We start from the raw sequence: 16,598 nt of genomic DNA on the forward strand, positions 1-16,598 counted from the left end.
CTTTGTGGCTAGAGAGTAATTTGTCTGTGGTACAAAGAAAAGGTGGCAGCTGCTGCAGCATCATGAGAGGGTATAGAGCAGAGTAAACCAAGCAGTGGGCAGAGGTTGTGTGTCTCCAGCAAACTGGGTGGTTTCTCCAGCCACCTGCCCTGTCCAATATCCCCAGATATTGAAAAAGGAGCACGGAGCAGCAGTCACCACAGGCCAAGGTGGACCTGCCGGGAAATAATATAGCAGAGCCTTTCTTTAGCATCTAGACCAATTTTTTCAGTCATTTCTAAGAGAGGCATTGGTATGGTTACAAAGGACCCATGGGTCATAGATTTCTCGAGTCCAACTGGAGCTGGCACTGTTTAATTGCCATCGCCCTCTGTGTAATGGGGTTCGCTGGCCTGTCTGGCTGAGCTCAGATTTGTATTGGTGTTGATAAAAGCAGGGAATGGATCACAGTTTTTCTGTGTGAGAAGGATGTTTCATTATGCCGATCTGGTCTCTGCCAGCTTCACTGGGGTCTTGGGAAACAATATCTGACCAGAATGTGTGCAGACTCCGCTTTCAAACTTGACTTGAGGAGTGCACTTAACGTTTCTCAATTCTGATTTCAAAGAGGAAACAAAAATCACATCTCCAAATGATACTGCTGTGCCCTTGCTTTAACAACTGTGCACTGTTCCTCTTTACTCCTGGGAAAGCTACAAGGAGTAAATCCATCTCATTTCCGTGGGCACCAGGGCAGATTGGAATTAAGGAAGAGAGAGCCAGAGGGAACTGTGCACGTTCCAGGTATCCGCAGGTTCTTTTTCATGCATTCTAAGCCAGGTGTGAGCTGAGGCCAGCTGGCTGAAAAATGTGTCTTTGTTCCCAAGAAAGTACGGAATAGAAACGGGTAGCAATTGCAGTAAAATCTCAGTGCAACGCTGGAAAGTTGCACATTCCATTGATGGTGGGGACATCCTAGACTGTCCACATTCACAGAGCAGCTTGTATCATATCTTTATGTTCAGTTGCTCACAGGTCCTGATGTATGCACAGCTCATTCAGTAACACAAAAGGCAGAAGTGATTCACCAGAGGTCACATCAGCAGTGCACCTAGAAGTCTTGTTATCTGTATTGGAAGACACCAGGGAGACAAGGGGGTTCTGTATTTGGGCCTGATTTTACCTGTGTTTACATCCCAGCACCACCATTAGCAGCCATGGGACCTCGGTGCACTTTCCTAACCTCTATTTCCCATTTTACAAAGGACAAACATAGCCTGTCAGCAGAGATACTTTGATGTTAAGCTAGTTAATTTGCATTAGGAGCCTGGAATACACTACTTCCTGGATAAGTTATTGCTTATATTACCTTCCTTAGTCCCCTTAACACCCAGGGCTTGAAAACCCCGGGGATAATCTTATTTCCAGAGGCAATTCTTGAGTCAGAGAGAGGAATCTCCTGACCTATGGAAAATGAACTGGGGTCACACAGCTGTCCTAAGGAGTAGGGTCTTCAAGGTGACTGCCTCTGGAAAATTTCCTCCCCAAGGTTTCGTCTTAGACAGAAATGCTTGGGTGCCGGTGCTTGCCTGTTCCGGTCAGTGTTTATATGGTCCTGCTTGGGAATCTCAGAGCTAAATCCCTGTCTAGAGATTTCTGAAAGCTGTTTTTGTTCTGCGCCTCAGCTGAAGCTCTGGGGACAGCAGTGATTTATTAGATGAGGTGGCCAGACACTGAGGGTCCTCTCTGCAAGCTGACCCCAGGACCAGTGTGCATCTCTGCTACAGTAGGGTTCTGAAGTCTCTTGGGCCTTGGAGCTTGCTGGTTTCTGGTGCCTAATACAGCTAAATGCAGATAATTCAGGTGTGTGTGTGTTTCTCTGTGTGTGTCTGTGTATCTGTGTATATCTCTACTCACCTGCCCGGTGCAGATTCCAGAGTGTGTATATGAGGGCAGGGGGACAGGTAGAGATAAAGCCCTCCTTATGTTCTTCCTTTTTCATTTTTAATTTCTTAGAACAGACACCATCTGGCTCATGCATGAGCGGTATGCAAACAGTTTACAAAGGTGAACTGCCTAATTTCCTGTTACATGTTTAAAGAGAGAAACAAACATCTCTGCACCAGAGTGCCAGAGCAATGTGTTCCCTCTTCTTAAGACCAAGTTCAGTGACAGATACCTTTCCCTGCTTTGGGAGTCACTGATGTGATGCTGCCAAGTTTGCCTTCAAACGGGCTCTGACCAGGGTGTTTGGTGCCATGATACCTTTCTCAGAACATCAGACACCACTCAGATAGCAGTTCAAATCTGGAATTAAAGAAAGCAAGAGTTCAGAAGAGGAGAGGTTGGGATTCCAGAAGATAAATGTTTCAGAGGTTTTGATTTGGAGGGAAGCAGTGCTCAGATCCAGGAGGGGTGGGGTTGAAGGGGTCAGTTCTCTGATCTTACTTGTCCAGAGAGCCAGGAGTATGCCTTTCCGTTTACCATCCTGTCCTCTGTGCCTGGCATAGTGCTAGGGCTTGGTAGACACCCAGTAAAAATGTGAATGAGTGAAGTCAGAATGGCAATTTGAAATTAGGCAGGAAGTAAGTTAGGCCAGACCAGGAGCAGCCTGGGCAGGCAAACAGATGCCTCCCTAGGTGTCATTTTTGGTCTAAGCAGTATCTGGGACGATGTCTAGAGGAGGCAGGTGAGTGGTGGTCTGAGTTAGGAATGACCCAGTTAAAGTCAGAGTGGAGTCTCAGTAGGAATAGAGCCAAGTGGCCAGGAGATGAGGAGGGAAAGTGCCATAACCCAGGCAGACACACATGTAGGGATAAGGCAGGCCTGGCAACCGATAGCAAGGCCCTGGGTACTAACTGTACATTCCAGGTCAGAGTTCCTAGAAACTCCTGGAAAAGGTAACAACAGTAACCTTTAGGGTCTGAGGTTCATTTGGAACAAGCTGATCTGGCTGGTAGAATATTTGACTTTGTGGATGTCACGGTTCCCCTGCAGCAGTGATGAAAGTGCAGACGCTTGGACCCACCCTGCTTGGATTTGAATCTCAGCTCCTCTAATTCCTGTCTATATGACCTTAGGCAAGTTATTTAACCTTTCTGTGCCTCCAACTGTAAAATGGGGCCAAAAGCCTCTATCACATGCACTTGCTGTAAGAATTAAGAGTTAATATAAAGTCCTTAGGAAGACAAATACTCAAGAATTATTAATTACTGTTACTATTGTTGAAGCTAAAATATAATTGTCTTCCCCAATCCAAAATGGGGAACAAGGCTTATATAAGTGTATTCGTGGAGGTAGGCCAACTGTCTATCCTAACAAGTACATGCAAAAATATAGAATGGTTCCGACACAAATAGAAACCTCTTTCTAGGTCGTGTAACAGTGTGAGTAGGTGAACCTCCACCCTGCGGTCATCCAGGCTGATGGCGCTCTACCCTCTTTTTTGTGTGGTGTCCTCGGTCACCCCAGACATCCATCCCCATTCTAGCTAGCCAGACGGGGAACAGGCATGTGGTTAATGGGCCTGACCTGGAGGTGAGGCCTGTCACGTCCCCTCATGGCAAGAGCCCAGTCGCCTGCCTGGTCTCATGGTCTGTAAGGCAGGCTGAGAAATGGAGCGTAGCTGTGTCCCCAGATGGATTGGAATGAGCAGCTGGCACCCTCTGCCACAGGATGGGTGAAGAAAATCCCCCTCTCCCCCATGCCTTTCCAGCCCAATGTCATCCCATGTCTGATGTCCTGTCAGGAGTTAGGACAGTTCACTTTCTCTGATGGAACTTAGAGTAGGAGGCCAGGAGAAGGCCTCGAATCGCCTTAGATTCCAGTCCCTAAACCATGTGTCTGTTCTTCAGTTTTGGGAGCGGGTGCCTGGTGCTGACCCAGCCACAGAGCAGATGTCGGGCAGGCTCAGAGCTTTAGCTGCCTGAACGTCTGCCTTGGGGCTTGGTGCCATACTGCGCACATCTTGAGTGAATTTTGCAAAACAACCTACATGCTAAGAACTTTTAAACTGCACACACTGCAGAGGCAATGAGCAAGGAGGAAGGTGTGGAGAATAGATTCATGCTAATTACAGCACCACATTCTTGTTTCCTTGATTAAAGCCAGAGGATTTGCACACTGATTATCTACCAAATATCAGACATTTGGAAATCCAGGTCTGCTGAGGGACAGGACTGCTGTTTAGGACACCTGGTCTCGTCACCAGCTCTGTGTCCATGTTGCTAATTAGAGGCCTCACTTTCATCTGCCAAGTCTGGAGTTTGGATTCAGCTTCTGTGGTCTCTTTCAGGTTTTACCTTCTATGGGGCTAAGTTCTTGTGTAATGATAAGTGAACAAAAGGCTTGATTTCTTTAGGAGGGAGACAGGGTCAGAGGTATGAGAATAAAGCCACAGCTGTCTCCAGATTCTGTACTTTTGCTTTGCCCTGGACCACAGCTTTCAAAATTTCAGCCCCCTTCTGCATCTGGGCACAAGACGGGAACAGCCTTCAGTTTTGAAATAGGCTCGTCCCACGATACCTAGATCTAGTTTAGTGGCTAAAGGTTGCTTTCTGCGCTTCCTCCCTCCTCTCCCTTGCCATGGTCAGGGTGAATAAAAGAACGTCATTTGTATTCCCAACGATGTCAGATTTTCACAGGGAATGGAAATGTGTGGCTTCACCATAAGCCAGAGGAATGCAAATCTTACAAAAGGGTTATGCATTCCAGCCTAATTGGACGGCAGCCACCTTAGGTCTGGAGGGCTTGGTTGGCAGTCAGTAGGTTGAATTTGGGGAGGGTTTTCCTGTCAGAGGGAAGGACTGGACATGACTTGGAGGCTGGCAAACTGAGAGAATGATCCAGAACAGTGTGTCACTCAGCTGGCCAAAACCGAGGACACATGGGACATGCATGGAAAGAAATGTTTGAGGAAGCACAGGGCCACCATGGCAGCCCTTGAAAGGCCAGCTGTTCTGACTTGAGTGGTCATGGGAGGTTCGTCACCATTTTTACTGTAAATGAGGCTGTGTTTGTGGCATGTAGAAGGAACTGCTGGAAACCGAGACCACGAAGGCGAAAGCAGGCCATGACAACGTTCCTGGGCAAGGGCGATGAGGCCCCATGCTGCCTGTGGCCATGGAGTATGGAGGGGAAGCCTGGAAGTGAACTGAAGGCCAGGGCTGGTGCTCAAAGCCTCTTCAGTTCAGACTGTAACCTTGAAAAAGAAGAACAGTAAAGTTGAGGGTCAGGATGGGTATTTTACAAATGCATCCTTTAGGCCACATTCCGTGTCCCTAGAGTGTTAGAAACAGATGAACAAATGCCACATCATTCCATTTTAAAGAAACATGAGGCTAGAAAGAGTCTTAAATGTCATCTGTTTCACCCCTGTGGCCCCAGGCAGAATAGCATCAAAATCACCCCAGACACAGGCTTGCTGGCTCTGCTCTGTGCGTCTGCAGGGATTCCACAGGCTCCCTCATTCCTGCAGCTGGGACAAAGGGACAATATTACCAGTGAGAGATTTGTCCTTTCCTTTGTAATTGTAACACTCCTTAGAAATGGGAAGTTCTCCATTATGTCTAGCCAGAGTCCCACCAGCCGCCAGGTAAGTCTATTTCATCCTCTGTCCCTAGTGGAGATAGACATGACTGACATTGTAAGACAGACGTTATAACACTCAGGGAAACGCTAGGGAAGCTCAGGGAGACCAGAGTGGCCTTGTGCATTTCATAGGTAATTGGTTGTGTTTTATTATTGGGATGTATCTTCACTGGTAGGAAAACAATGGCATAAAAACATCTCCCTCCCTTGCCCTGCCAAAAATGACACTCTCTTTCTGAAAGCAGTTTCCAGTAGTCTCTTAAACCTGATTTCACCTCCTGACATTTTGAAATCTGGTTGTTTTCTTTGGCAATGATGATGGCGCAGGCATAGTTTGGACACTGTCATAGTCAGCCTCATCTCCACAGGGACAGATATTGGGGAAAAAGGGAGATGTCCCATCGGAAAACCTCAAGCACTTGAGGCATGTGTGTCCTGGAACTCACCTTCAAGGAAGGAGAGGAGGCATCGGCAGGAGGCCCCTGAAGCATGTTGGTTGACTGGTTCCTCTGGGTCCAGTGGAGGGCGGGGAGGGAGCGCACCTTCAGCACCTGGCAGTGCCCCGAATTACAGCAGACCCTGTTTGGGTTCCTCAAGTGTAAAAGGACTTTATTTTTTTCCCCAGAGGCAAACTGAATCTATAACATATAAAGATACATAAATTTCCATACAAATATCTCCTTTACCAGCCATAATTAAGACATTTGCATGTAAAGAGAGCAGTGTGTTGCCTGACTTCCTCCTGGTAGAAGATTGGATTTCTCTCCTGATCCTCAAAGCCCAAGTCCTGGATCTGTCTGTGTCTAAATGAGAGGAGGGGCAGGCAGAGGATTGGATCAGTTTAGCATCTGAAATTCAGAATTTTAAGCACAGTTTTAATTCCTGTGGTGTTTTTTTTGTTTTTTTTTTTTTTTTCTGGTTTAGCTAATCCCACAGAACAAAGCTAGCGGTGGGAAGGAGAAGAGCCTGGGAGAGAGTGGGCAGAACACCCACTAATTCTGGAGACAAGTAGATAGTCTTTGAATCCTGAGCTTCTGTTTATGAGCTATGTGACCTTAGGAAATTTTCTTAAATTATCTAAGCCTTAGATCCTCATCTAAAAAAAAAGAGAGAGAACAAATTTTTTTTTCCATGCAGATTAAATCAGATAATGTATGCAAATTGCCTGGTACCTATTAGGCACTCAATAGATGGTAATTATTATTCTATGTAAGTGAATAAAGTAGAAATTATATGTAAGAAATTTTAAATAATTTTAAGATACAAGACAAGGTATTTCCCCTGATGGTCTTTGGTGCTGGATACTAAAATTGAAAGGGAGAAGAGCCCACTCAAGAGAACTGGGGAAATAAAGAACAAAGCCACTCACATTCAAATTGGCCTGTTCAAAGCCCAGGAAGAAGGAGAGATAGTGCTTGAAGTTGGTCAGAGGAAGAGCTTTCCTACTGTGAAATGGGCAGATCCAACCAGGAGCTAACTTTTGATAACTGGAGACGATGAATTCTGTAGTAGAATTAGAGCCCATTCTCCAGGTCACCCCTTCTTACTCCAGAGGAAGGGTTCAGGGTCATGCACCCTAGAGCTCTGGGATAGAGTCCAGGCTGGCTTCAGTTCGGCCCTCCTCCTTTCTCTCCTATCATATGCAGCATGATGGTCCCGGCTCATTACTGTCCATGACATGAGACAGCGGGTATGTGAGAGCTTCGTGGACTGTCAGCTTTGGTGCTGTTGGTTTTATCACCACCACCACCGTCACCACCATTGCCACCAGTAGAGTCTGCTTAGTAAATGATCATGTACATTCTGGAAAAAATGAGTCAAGTCCATCAAGGTCCCAAAGTGGATTGGCAGGGGTGGTCAGTATGTCATCTCTCCCACCAGCCACGTACCGTGACAGCCTTGGCTGCCTCTTCCCCATGGAGTTATACTCTTCAGCTTCTACAGCCAGGATGGACCTTTGATTTGTGGACCAGTTTGTTCTTGAAGTTGATTATTTCCTTACCCAGTGGGTCCATCCCCAACTTCCCAATCTTTGTATTCATTCATTCATTCATTCATTCATTCATGTCTTAGAGTCATTGGGTATGTGCTTGTCCTATAGAAAGACTGATCTACCCATTTGATAAGAGAGGCTCCTCAACTTCCCAGTGGGTTCAGAAACACTCCAGATCTTTTTACTAAAGAACATAGCCATCATTCAGTTCCATGACTACCCTTTTCCCAGGCCCCTGTGAGCAGCCAGTGCTCCTTCTGAAAGATAGCCAAAGACACGCTAGGGGGTTGTCCTCCGTCATTTCGGCCTGGTGAATGTGCTCTGCAATGTGTCCGTCACTCACAGGTGGCAGGATTGCAAACTCCAGGCTAGGGCAGCACAGTGTAGAACGGACTTCCCTGTGAGACGGTGGGTTCTCCACACCAGGTGATCTTCCAGAAAACCTGGCGAGCCACATTTCAGAGACAGGCTGTTACAGAGACATGCACTGAGAGCTTGTGGTTGATGACCTCAACGTTTGCTTTTTTTTTTCAATTCTGAGATCCTGCGAGTCAACTCTGTAATAAAAGGTGCTTAGACAGGTACAAAGGGGAGTAGTGATATAAGGACCTGGTTTTATGTGCGTGTGAGGAACTGTGACAAGTATGTATTCCTCTGATGCTCTGGAATCTTAGGCCAGATTCACCCTCTCATGTCTGCACAGTGACAGGTGTGCATTCTTTCTCACTTCCCTCGCACCTCTCCATCTGTCACCTGCCCTGTCGCTAGCTCACCTCTCCCTGTGACTATGCTTGTCTCACTCTGAGACCTTGAAGCCTTTCTCCTCTAAAATCCACCATCTCTCCTACATTAAAGAAAAGCCTTTATTTGACATTTCTGCCCCTCTGACTTCCCTTTGTCTCCTTGACTGCTGAAATAGGAAGTTTCCATCTTCCATCTTAATTTTTGGGCTTCTGATCTTACCACTTCATTGACTCTGAATTTTTGGGGTCACTAATTACCTCATCCTGGCAAAATTCAAATGCCTTTCCGCTAAAAAGTCTAATCCTTTTTAGAGCTATCCACTGAAGGCCATTATTAACTGCCCCGTTCTTTCTCTCACCTCTGCGCTCCCCCGCTGCATAGCATTCTTGTTCCACACTTAGTAATGCCTTGCTCCACAATTCAGTCCCCTTTCTGGCAGTTTTTTACCTCTTCCATTCCTCTCATTTAAAATTAAGGTGCTGCTGTTTCAGACATCTACTTTGGAAACCTCACACCCTCACCTGGCTATAGCCCCCGTTCACTTTCATGCAGAAGCTGTTTGAACTTAATTTTTAGCCTCTGCCTCTCCTCTCTGAGTGCTTCGTCTGTAAGTCTCCCCTGCAGAGTTCATTGGCCGTCGAAACTTGGCTTGCTGGACTGGAGATAAAACTCAGCATGACCCCTTCCCACTTCGCATACAGACTCTCCTTGCCAGCAGTCCCTTCACATCAGCAAACACTCTCTTGGGAGGTTCCCGAGAGGGCGGTCATATTTGGACCTGCCCCTCATCGCCTTTGCCTGATTCCTCCCACATCCTGCTGTGTCTCTACAGCACCTCAGTATCACTTCTTTGCGCTTTGGCAGGAACTGCCCTGATCTACACCCGGATCAGACCAGCCTCAGAGCCTTCCTCCGCATATCCCCGGACTTGCCGTCGTTCCTTCTGCTTGTGTAAGAGCCTCGGGTGACTCTTCATTTCCCATTTCCCGAGCGCTCTGTCGCTCTCCTTCCTGACCCCTCCCACTAGAAGCCCCCCAGCCCCACCCCTGCCAGCCTGCGCCTCATTCCACGGTGGCTCTTGCTCATGTCCGCCGTCATAGGAGGCCTTCAGTGTACATTTGCTGGGGCAACTGTAATGGAGCACCACAGACCAGTGGCTTAAACAACAGAAACTTATTTTATCACAGTCTGAGGCTGGAAGCCTGAGGTTAAGATGTCGGCAGGGTTGGCTTCTCCCGAGGCCTCTCTCCTTGACTTGTAGATGGCCCACTTCCCCCCGGGTCCTCATGTGGTCTCCCTCTGTAGAGGGCTGTGTCCCAATTTCCTGTTCTTTTAAGGACACGGCCATATTGGACTAGGATCCACCCATAGGACCTTATCTGACCTTCATTACCTCTTCATAGGCCCTGTCTCCCTCTACAGGCACATGTCAGTGTGGGGGTGAGGACTTCAACATAGTGTCCAGGTAGGGGGACATAATCCACAGCACCTCCTCTCCCCACTGTCTGTTCTTTCATGTCCCTCCCTGTCCTCTCTCTGTCTGCTCCTCACCACCATCGAAACCCAGCAGCCCCTTTCATTGTCGTCGCACGTCTCCTCAGCGTCGCTCTGGACTGCACACGTGGATGTGGCGCTTCATAAACACGCTTCCCCTTCGGGTCATTCCCATGCTGCCCCGCCCCCGGGTTGACCGAGCGCAGGGGCTGTCTGTTGTCCTTCGTGCACAGCTCTTGACCCGGCAGGTGCTGGAGGAACGTCCTTGCTCAGTTACTGCGAGTCCCTTCTCTAAGGCGGCCTGACACCCCCCTCCTCTGCCTTCTCCAAGAGGCCTTTGGAGGGAAGTGGTTTCTTCCTGAGGGTCATGGGGCTCGTACACCCTGACTCTGCCAATAGCACGGAGGAGGAGGGCTGAGGCTCCTCTACGCAGGTGACCTCCGGCCAGCTCGCCCACCTCCTCTCCAAAGTAGAATGGCGGCGGGGCAGGGCACCTGGTGGGCGGCCGGGAAGTGGTGGTGAATTTAGTGATTTCTCCACCCAGGATGGGAAGGACAGATCTCAGAAGCTTTGGAGAAGGTGCTATTTCTTTGACCCAAGGGGGTAAAAATTCTAGATGAAATCCACTTCGTTTCACACTGGCACTGGGCTGGGAGGTTCTTGTGGGAGCAGTTGGATCTCGGTGGCTCACAAAGGAAGAGAGCTGGGTGCGGTGTACTAGGAGCGGTGTGGTGGTGCGTTTGCTAAGCTGTGGGTAGCATCTCTGGGTGGACTCTGAGTGAGGACCTTGGGCCGGGGTCGGTGTGGTCAGCCTTTCTCCCCAGTGCTGTGAGAGGTGTTTGGAGGCTGTGGCTGGGAGAGGCGCCACTCAGTTGAAGACACACCGCTCCCCATCTCCTTCCTTTTTCTACCCTTCCATGCTTCCTTCCTCTGCCTTCATCCCTTTCTTCTCTCTTCCCCTGCCCTGCTCTCTCCCGCATTCACGGTCAGGAAGGGCCATGCCAGAGGGGCCCGGGCAGCGTGTCGTGGCAGCGGCAGAGGCTAGCAGCACCAGCAGCTTCCACAGTGAGTCCGGGTTTCCTTTCTGGGGCCAAGGGGCTGGGCAGGGCCGTCCACACACAGACTGACAGCTTGCAGGCTTTGGAGAGGAACGGCCATGGGCTGGGGCTGCTTCCCACCCCTCCTTCCCTGCCTCTCATCATTGGGGCACCACTGAACTTCCATGGAAGTTTCCTGCCAAAGCCACCGATGTGCTTGGGATGTCTCGTGGAGAAAGCATGGTGGGGTGGAGGGGCCGTGGTCTGCTGACATTAGGTGCACTTCTGGGAGAACCACCAGAGATCAGTTGGCTGCTGAGGCTTCTGTCCAGGCCTGCGTGTGTGTGGAGGCTGGAGGCTCTGCATGGACCATGGTTTGGCTGCTTTCTTGCATTTCAGGAGTGTGACCTTAAGTCCTGGGTATGCATTGGATGCCTACACTCTGTTTAAGGAACTAAAAATACCCCATAGGCGAAAGCGTCTGAAGAAACAGAGTCCTCCCTGTTGACCTCAGGTGCAGCTTGGTCTAAGGGATTTGGTGTCCAGGACAGAGCTCTCTGACTGAGTCATACCCCTGAGTATTTGGGGGGAAGGCTTTTCCCCTTCTCAGGTTAATTTCTATGGTCGTTTCTGACATGGAGATGGACATACTGTGGAAGCAGTGAAGTTCCATCTGTCTCATCTCGACCATCTAACTGAGTTAGATGGCTTCCTCTTACTGCTTGCTTGGGGCCTTTTTCCTTCTGTTTGGGGAATGGTCCACTTGAGCCACAGCATTTACCTACTTGGCCTCAAAAATCCTGCCCGACTAGGAAGATCCAAGTCCTGCTGCCCACTCAAGATCCTTTCTCACCGGCCAGGTGCAGCCTCCAAACACGGACTGTGTGTGTGGGTTTCGGTACATGATGCCATCCCGATGCTGCAGTCGCGGCCGGGTGCACGGGTGTTTCTACCTGCCTTCATTTCCCTCCTGACTTGGTTAGGGAGGGAAATTAAACAGAGCCTCTGGGTTCTCTCAGGATCATGTCTTTATAGGTATCTCCTCTTGGCACTATTACTAATAACGGCATTAAAGTTGAGGATTTTTCAATGCTAACAGCTGTGTACAGCTATAGTTGATCAGAATGGACATGTTTGCTAGCCTTGTGAGAATCCTGAAAACAGCACCGTTACAAGAGATGAATCAGTCTCTCCTCATGCTTTTAAAACATTGTATGTATTTCATTCACATCAGAGTGAAACTCTCAGTTTTAGGAGTTGACAGGTTTAATTCAAATATTAAATTGGTTAAATTTATCAATTAAATTCAACAAATATTATTCCTAATCAACTCTGTATATTTGATTGTCTAAATTTGGACACCTCTGAGAAGGAGAAGGGAGGCTGTTAATAGTTACATAGGAACCATAAGCATGATCCTGGTACCTTCCCTGGTACATTGGGACGTAGGCCGCTGTCTCCATGTACCGTGAACTATTCTCCATGCTAGAGATACAACTATAAATAAAACAGACAAAACCCCCTGCCCTTATTAAGAGACACTGAGAATAACAGATACTTAGGAGAAAACTGAAGCAGAGAAAAGGAAGTGTTTGGTGGTGATGGGGGGCGGGGTACGCGCACTCGCAGTTTTAGACAGAAAGGTCAAAGCACTTGAGTTGCCTAAAGAATGTAGTGACTTTAATTTACTTACTTAGCCAAGGAGGGCTTTCATGGCTTGGCTAAAAGCTTTATTAAAACAAGTCAGATCTGGAAATTCTGAGTCCAAAGCAAGAAATACAGGAAAACAGAGACAGTGGAGGGTAGAACCAAGTGGCCGTGGCCGTGACTGTGGCCACACACCTCATCTGCTTGTCAGTGTGGTTTCATCTCCAACTGGTGACTGAGTGTCAGAAAGTGAGTACGGCTGTGGTTTATCCACTTAGGAAGGATCTCGTAGGAAGCCCTCCATCTCTGACTTGCACTCACCATCTGGGATACCACACACTCTGCCTTCTTTGACACTGTGTCCCTGGGGATGACAAGGGACGGCGACTTACCTTTGCTGAGCACCTACACCAGTCAGGGACTTTGCCAGGGGCTTTGAGCAAGTTAATTTATTTAATCCACACTGTTCCCGTTGATATTTAAACGTGGAACTTTAAAACAGTGGAGCCAGGTTGAGCTAAGCCTGGAGTCCTGCCTTTAACCGTTGGTCTCAGCATCCTCCATCCATACCAGCTGGCGGGAAGCGGGAGAGAGAAGGAAGAGGGAGGGAGGGGTCACTAGGTGACCCGAGGTCCTGTGAATGGGCTGGTCTGCATGGCTGGATCGGGGGGGGGGGGTGTTGTCCTTGCTGAGTGTGCATGAAGGTACAGCAGCTGCCACTGCCTCTCCCCATGTCCTTGTCCCTGGGAATGGGGACAGGCATGAAATATTTCTGGGGCATGAGAGCAAGTCTCCCTGTGGCATCATGCTAGGAGGAGGTGGAGCTCGACACAGTGCGTCCCTGTTACTGTGTTCCATGCATGTTGGAAGGAGGGGCGGTGCATGGGTCTGTGTAGGTGACAGGGGTGGGAGGGTGCATGCCAAGGTCTGAAACTGCGCAAGGGTTTTTGGACAAAAGTTGGGGTGAAGACTTGCATTTGAAGAGAACCTTAGACTTCCTGCCTGTGTGAATGGAATCCACAGACTGACTTCATCCCAGCTTAGGACTGCTGCTAGCAAGAAGCAGGAGTCTCCGGACCACGTCTTATTATGGTTATACTTAACATCGCTCTTATGGTGTGACCTTGTATTTATTTGTAATGTGCATCCATAGACTGTCCAGAAAAAAATTTAGGCAGCATCTTAGTTTATGCATAAGATGAGCTCTTAGTAAGGTGATGTGGTAAACAGACCTCCATTTCCATGCACCAGAGAAAGCTGCTGTAGCAAAGCGGAGACTTATTTGGGGATGTCAGTAACTCTCCCCAGTTGCCCTTTACGCTAAAGGGGGATGTTTCCACCTGCGGTGCTGCCATTTTCTTGGACTTCTAGAACATACTTATCCAGAGGTCTCAGGGCACATCAAGGCAATGTCTCTCTTACTTTCACGATGTGTGTCATATGGACAGAAACAAGTTATTACTCTGTCATTTATCGAGGATTTTTCTTCCCCATCACAATGTCGGTGTCACTTAGGAATATACTCCAGGCACTTGAACGTCCCTCACTGCAGTCCTTTCACTATTGGATTATGGCAGCCCCATCAAATCCTGGCTCTTTACGGCCGTGGCCTGGTGTCTCTTTTCCCTCCATCACTTTGATACTCAGAGCTAAGGAGCTAAGCATCACTCATCTTCCTTCAGGAGGTGTTCTTCTCTGACTTATCTCAGAGTCCTGATCTCAGGCACATCCTTGTCAGCAGCGTGCCTGGAGCCCAGGGCAGTGCCTCCTCACCCAGGTGAACCCAGTGTTTCTAAGGAACCTGCGCACTCACGCCTGTCTCTTTGCATGCCCAAGGCTCACAAGGAGAGCTTCGATGAACTTTTTTTCACCCCTCTCTGCATGTTAAGTGTTTTTTGGCTGTCACTGAGGTTGTGGGATAGATTAGGCTGCAGTGAAGTTGCTGTGAGCTAGAGAGTTTTCCAAAACAAAATGGGACCTGGATGAAGGAAAAACCCAACATAATTTAACAGCCCTGGAATTGCAGAAAGTCTTGCAATTCAAGATAGTTGAGACTGGTCTTTTGGGGTGACCTTAACCCATTCTCCTGTGGCACTGGCCTCCTAATTATATGGGGTGCCATGTCCTTGCAAGGTCATGGAAATCAATTCTGTGTTCCTAGGGCCAATCCTCTGGGTTCCCACCTGGAGATTTATCCAGAGATAGGAACTCTGTCCATTAAATGGTAATTAATCTTTGAAATCCTCCTTCCCTTAGCATTTTGCCCTCTGATGATCTCAGATCAGCATGACAAGAGTTTGCCTGGAATGGGGTGGGGCTCAGGTCTCCTGTGCAGGGGCTGCAGGAGTCAAAGGGAAAGTGGTAGACAAGGGAGGGAGTCGTTCTGGGTGTGCCATCTGGACTGCTCACTAGGAAAGTTAATGCTCATTAGTCTTTATGATGAGCTTCGATGCTCCTTATTCTGAACCTTACCTTCAGAGTTGGCCAAGTCCACTTGTTTCCACATCCTTTTGGGACAGATGACTCATGAGAAATCCACATGTCTGAGAACTGTGACAGGACCTCCTGCCTGGGGATGCTGGCGGGGATAATGTGAGTTCTGCTGTGTCCTTTCCCTGGACCTGCTGGGCTAGTCCTTGCCTTTCTTGAGGACTAGCTAGTTCCTCTGACTTTGCTGGTACTTGTGGAGAACTCTAATGGATGATAGGTGTGTGATGCCATCTCCAACCTCCTGGCTGAAGAAGGCGCTCTCAGTTCAGGCGCTGGTCTCAGAGCCACATGCTGTAAACCATGTCCCTGTGATGCTTTGTGGCTGGGAAGCCCAGGCGTGTGGGTATCAGCATGCAGGGCAGGAAGGAGAAAAGGGCGGGAGAAGGCAGACTGCAATTCTGCCTTAGCTAGGCATGTCAGTTTCTGTCTTGGCCTTTGGGATCTCTGCCTTTCTTCTTAGGTTCGTGTCTAGAAATAGACATTTTATTCCTAGAAATAGAGACTAACTTGAGAGTTGAATTTTCTAGTGTTACATCAAGATTCTTTCAGCTGCAAGTGACAGGAAACCTGGCCCAAGTTATCTTAAGCAAAGACACAATGTATCATCTCAACAGTCACAAAATCCCAATTTAGGAAATATTTCTGGTGTGGTTTAATTCTAAGACCCAAATAAGTCACAGACCTTGGCATATGTTGCTCCTCTCTCCCTCTGTCTCTCTGTCTTCATCTTTTTCTGCCTGAGAGTGATCTGAGTGAAAGAGACATTATTGGGAAATAGATTCCCAGACAATCAAGGCTAATGAATTTTGAAAATTAAAACTATAAATGCTGCATCCATTGAACAGAGTATCTGGGACCTAGATGATCAGTAACTAATACTTGTGATCATTGGAGAGGCCTTGCCATTGAAAGCCCAGCTGACCAGGCTTGAAATATTCCTGTCATTTCTACAGGAGTTGGGCCAGGCTTTATGCAAAGAAAAATCTGCAAAAGAAAGGCTGAGGAGCTGGACCCATGACTGACGGCTTCCTCCAGTCTGTCTGCGAGCAGGAACACAGTGTTTCCTGGTGTCATTTTAATGAGCACTCGCTGGGCTGATGTTGGAACCATCTTGCTTCACTGCATCTAGAGATTTAGATATTTCTGAATGAAAATCCTTCCTCTGCACGTGTGGGTGTTTTTTATAGAAATCTGATTCTAGGATTTCTGTCCCATTTTTTGAAATCTGCCGTTCCAACCCATCAATTCACATCGCATAACGCATGTTTACCAGTGAGCCCTCCTTCGGTGGGAATGCGTGAGAACACCAACTTGGCAGGGGGAAGAACACTGGATTTGGAATCAGAATAACTTAGGTGTGAGGCTTGGATCTTTCCATTTTCAGCCCTTTAAACTCAAATAAGTTGCTTAACCCCTTGCTCCATCTCCCAGCAGAGTCTAAACACTCAGGAAGTTGTTGTTCTGTGTCCCTGTTCACTGAGACAAGCCTTCCACTCCTGCATCTCTTTCTCCCTCTCTGTGGTGGAGACCAGCGGCTTAAGTAAATTAGGATGAGTATGCCACCCCTGGGGATTGCCTCCCTGGTCTTATGCTGGCTCCATCTCTTGGTGACTGACTCCAAGGAA

At 48.2% G+C, this 16,598-nt stretch overlaps 1 protein-coding gene across 7 annotated transcripts in view; it reads left to right on the plus strand.

Moving 5' to 3' along the window:
- NTRK3 (neurotrophic receptor tyrosine kinase 3) overlaps window positions 1-16,598 on the plus strand; it is a 326,297-nt gene that overhangs the window by 291,219 nt on the left and 18,480 nt on the right. For 2 of the 7 annotated variants that reach the window (XM_081124360.1, XM_081124361.1), the window contains exon 17: window positions 10,790-10,864. The exons of the other annotated variants lie outside the window; for them this stretch is intronic. In XM_081124360.1, the coding sequence (XP_080980486.1) occupies window positions 10,790-10,864 (75 nt within the window). The remainder of the gene's footprint in view (window positions 1-10,789; window positions 10,865-16,598) is intronic. 7 annotated transcript variants of the gene reach the window in all.

The sequence above is a fragment of the Miniopterus schreibersii genome, assembly GCF_964146895.1.
Source record: "Miniopterus schreibersii genome assembly, chromosome: 22".
Taxonomy (NCBI): domain Eukaryota; kingdom Metazoa; phylum Chordata; class Mammalia; order Chiroptera; family Miniopteridae; genus Miniopterus; species Miniopterus schreibersii.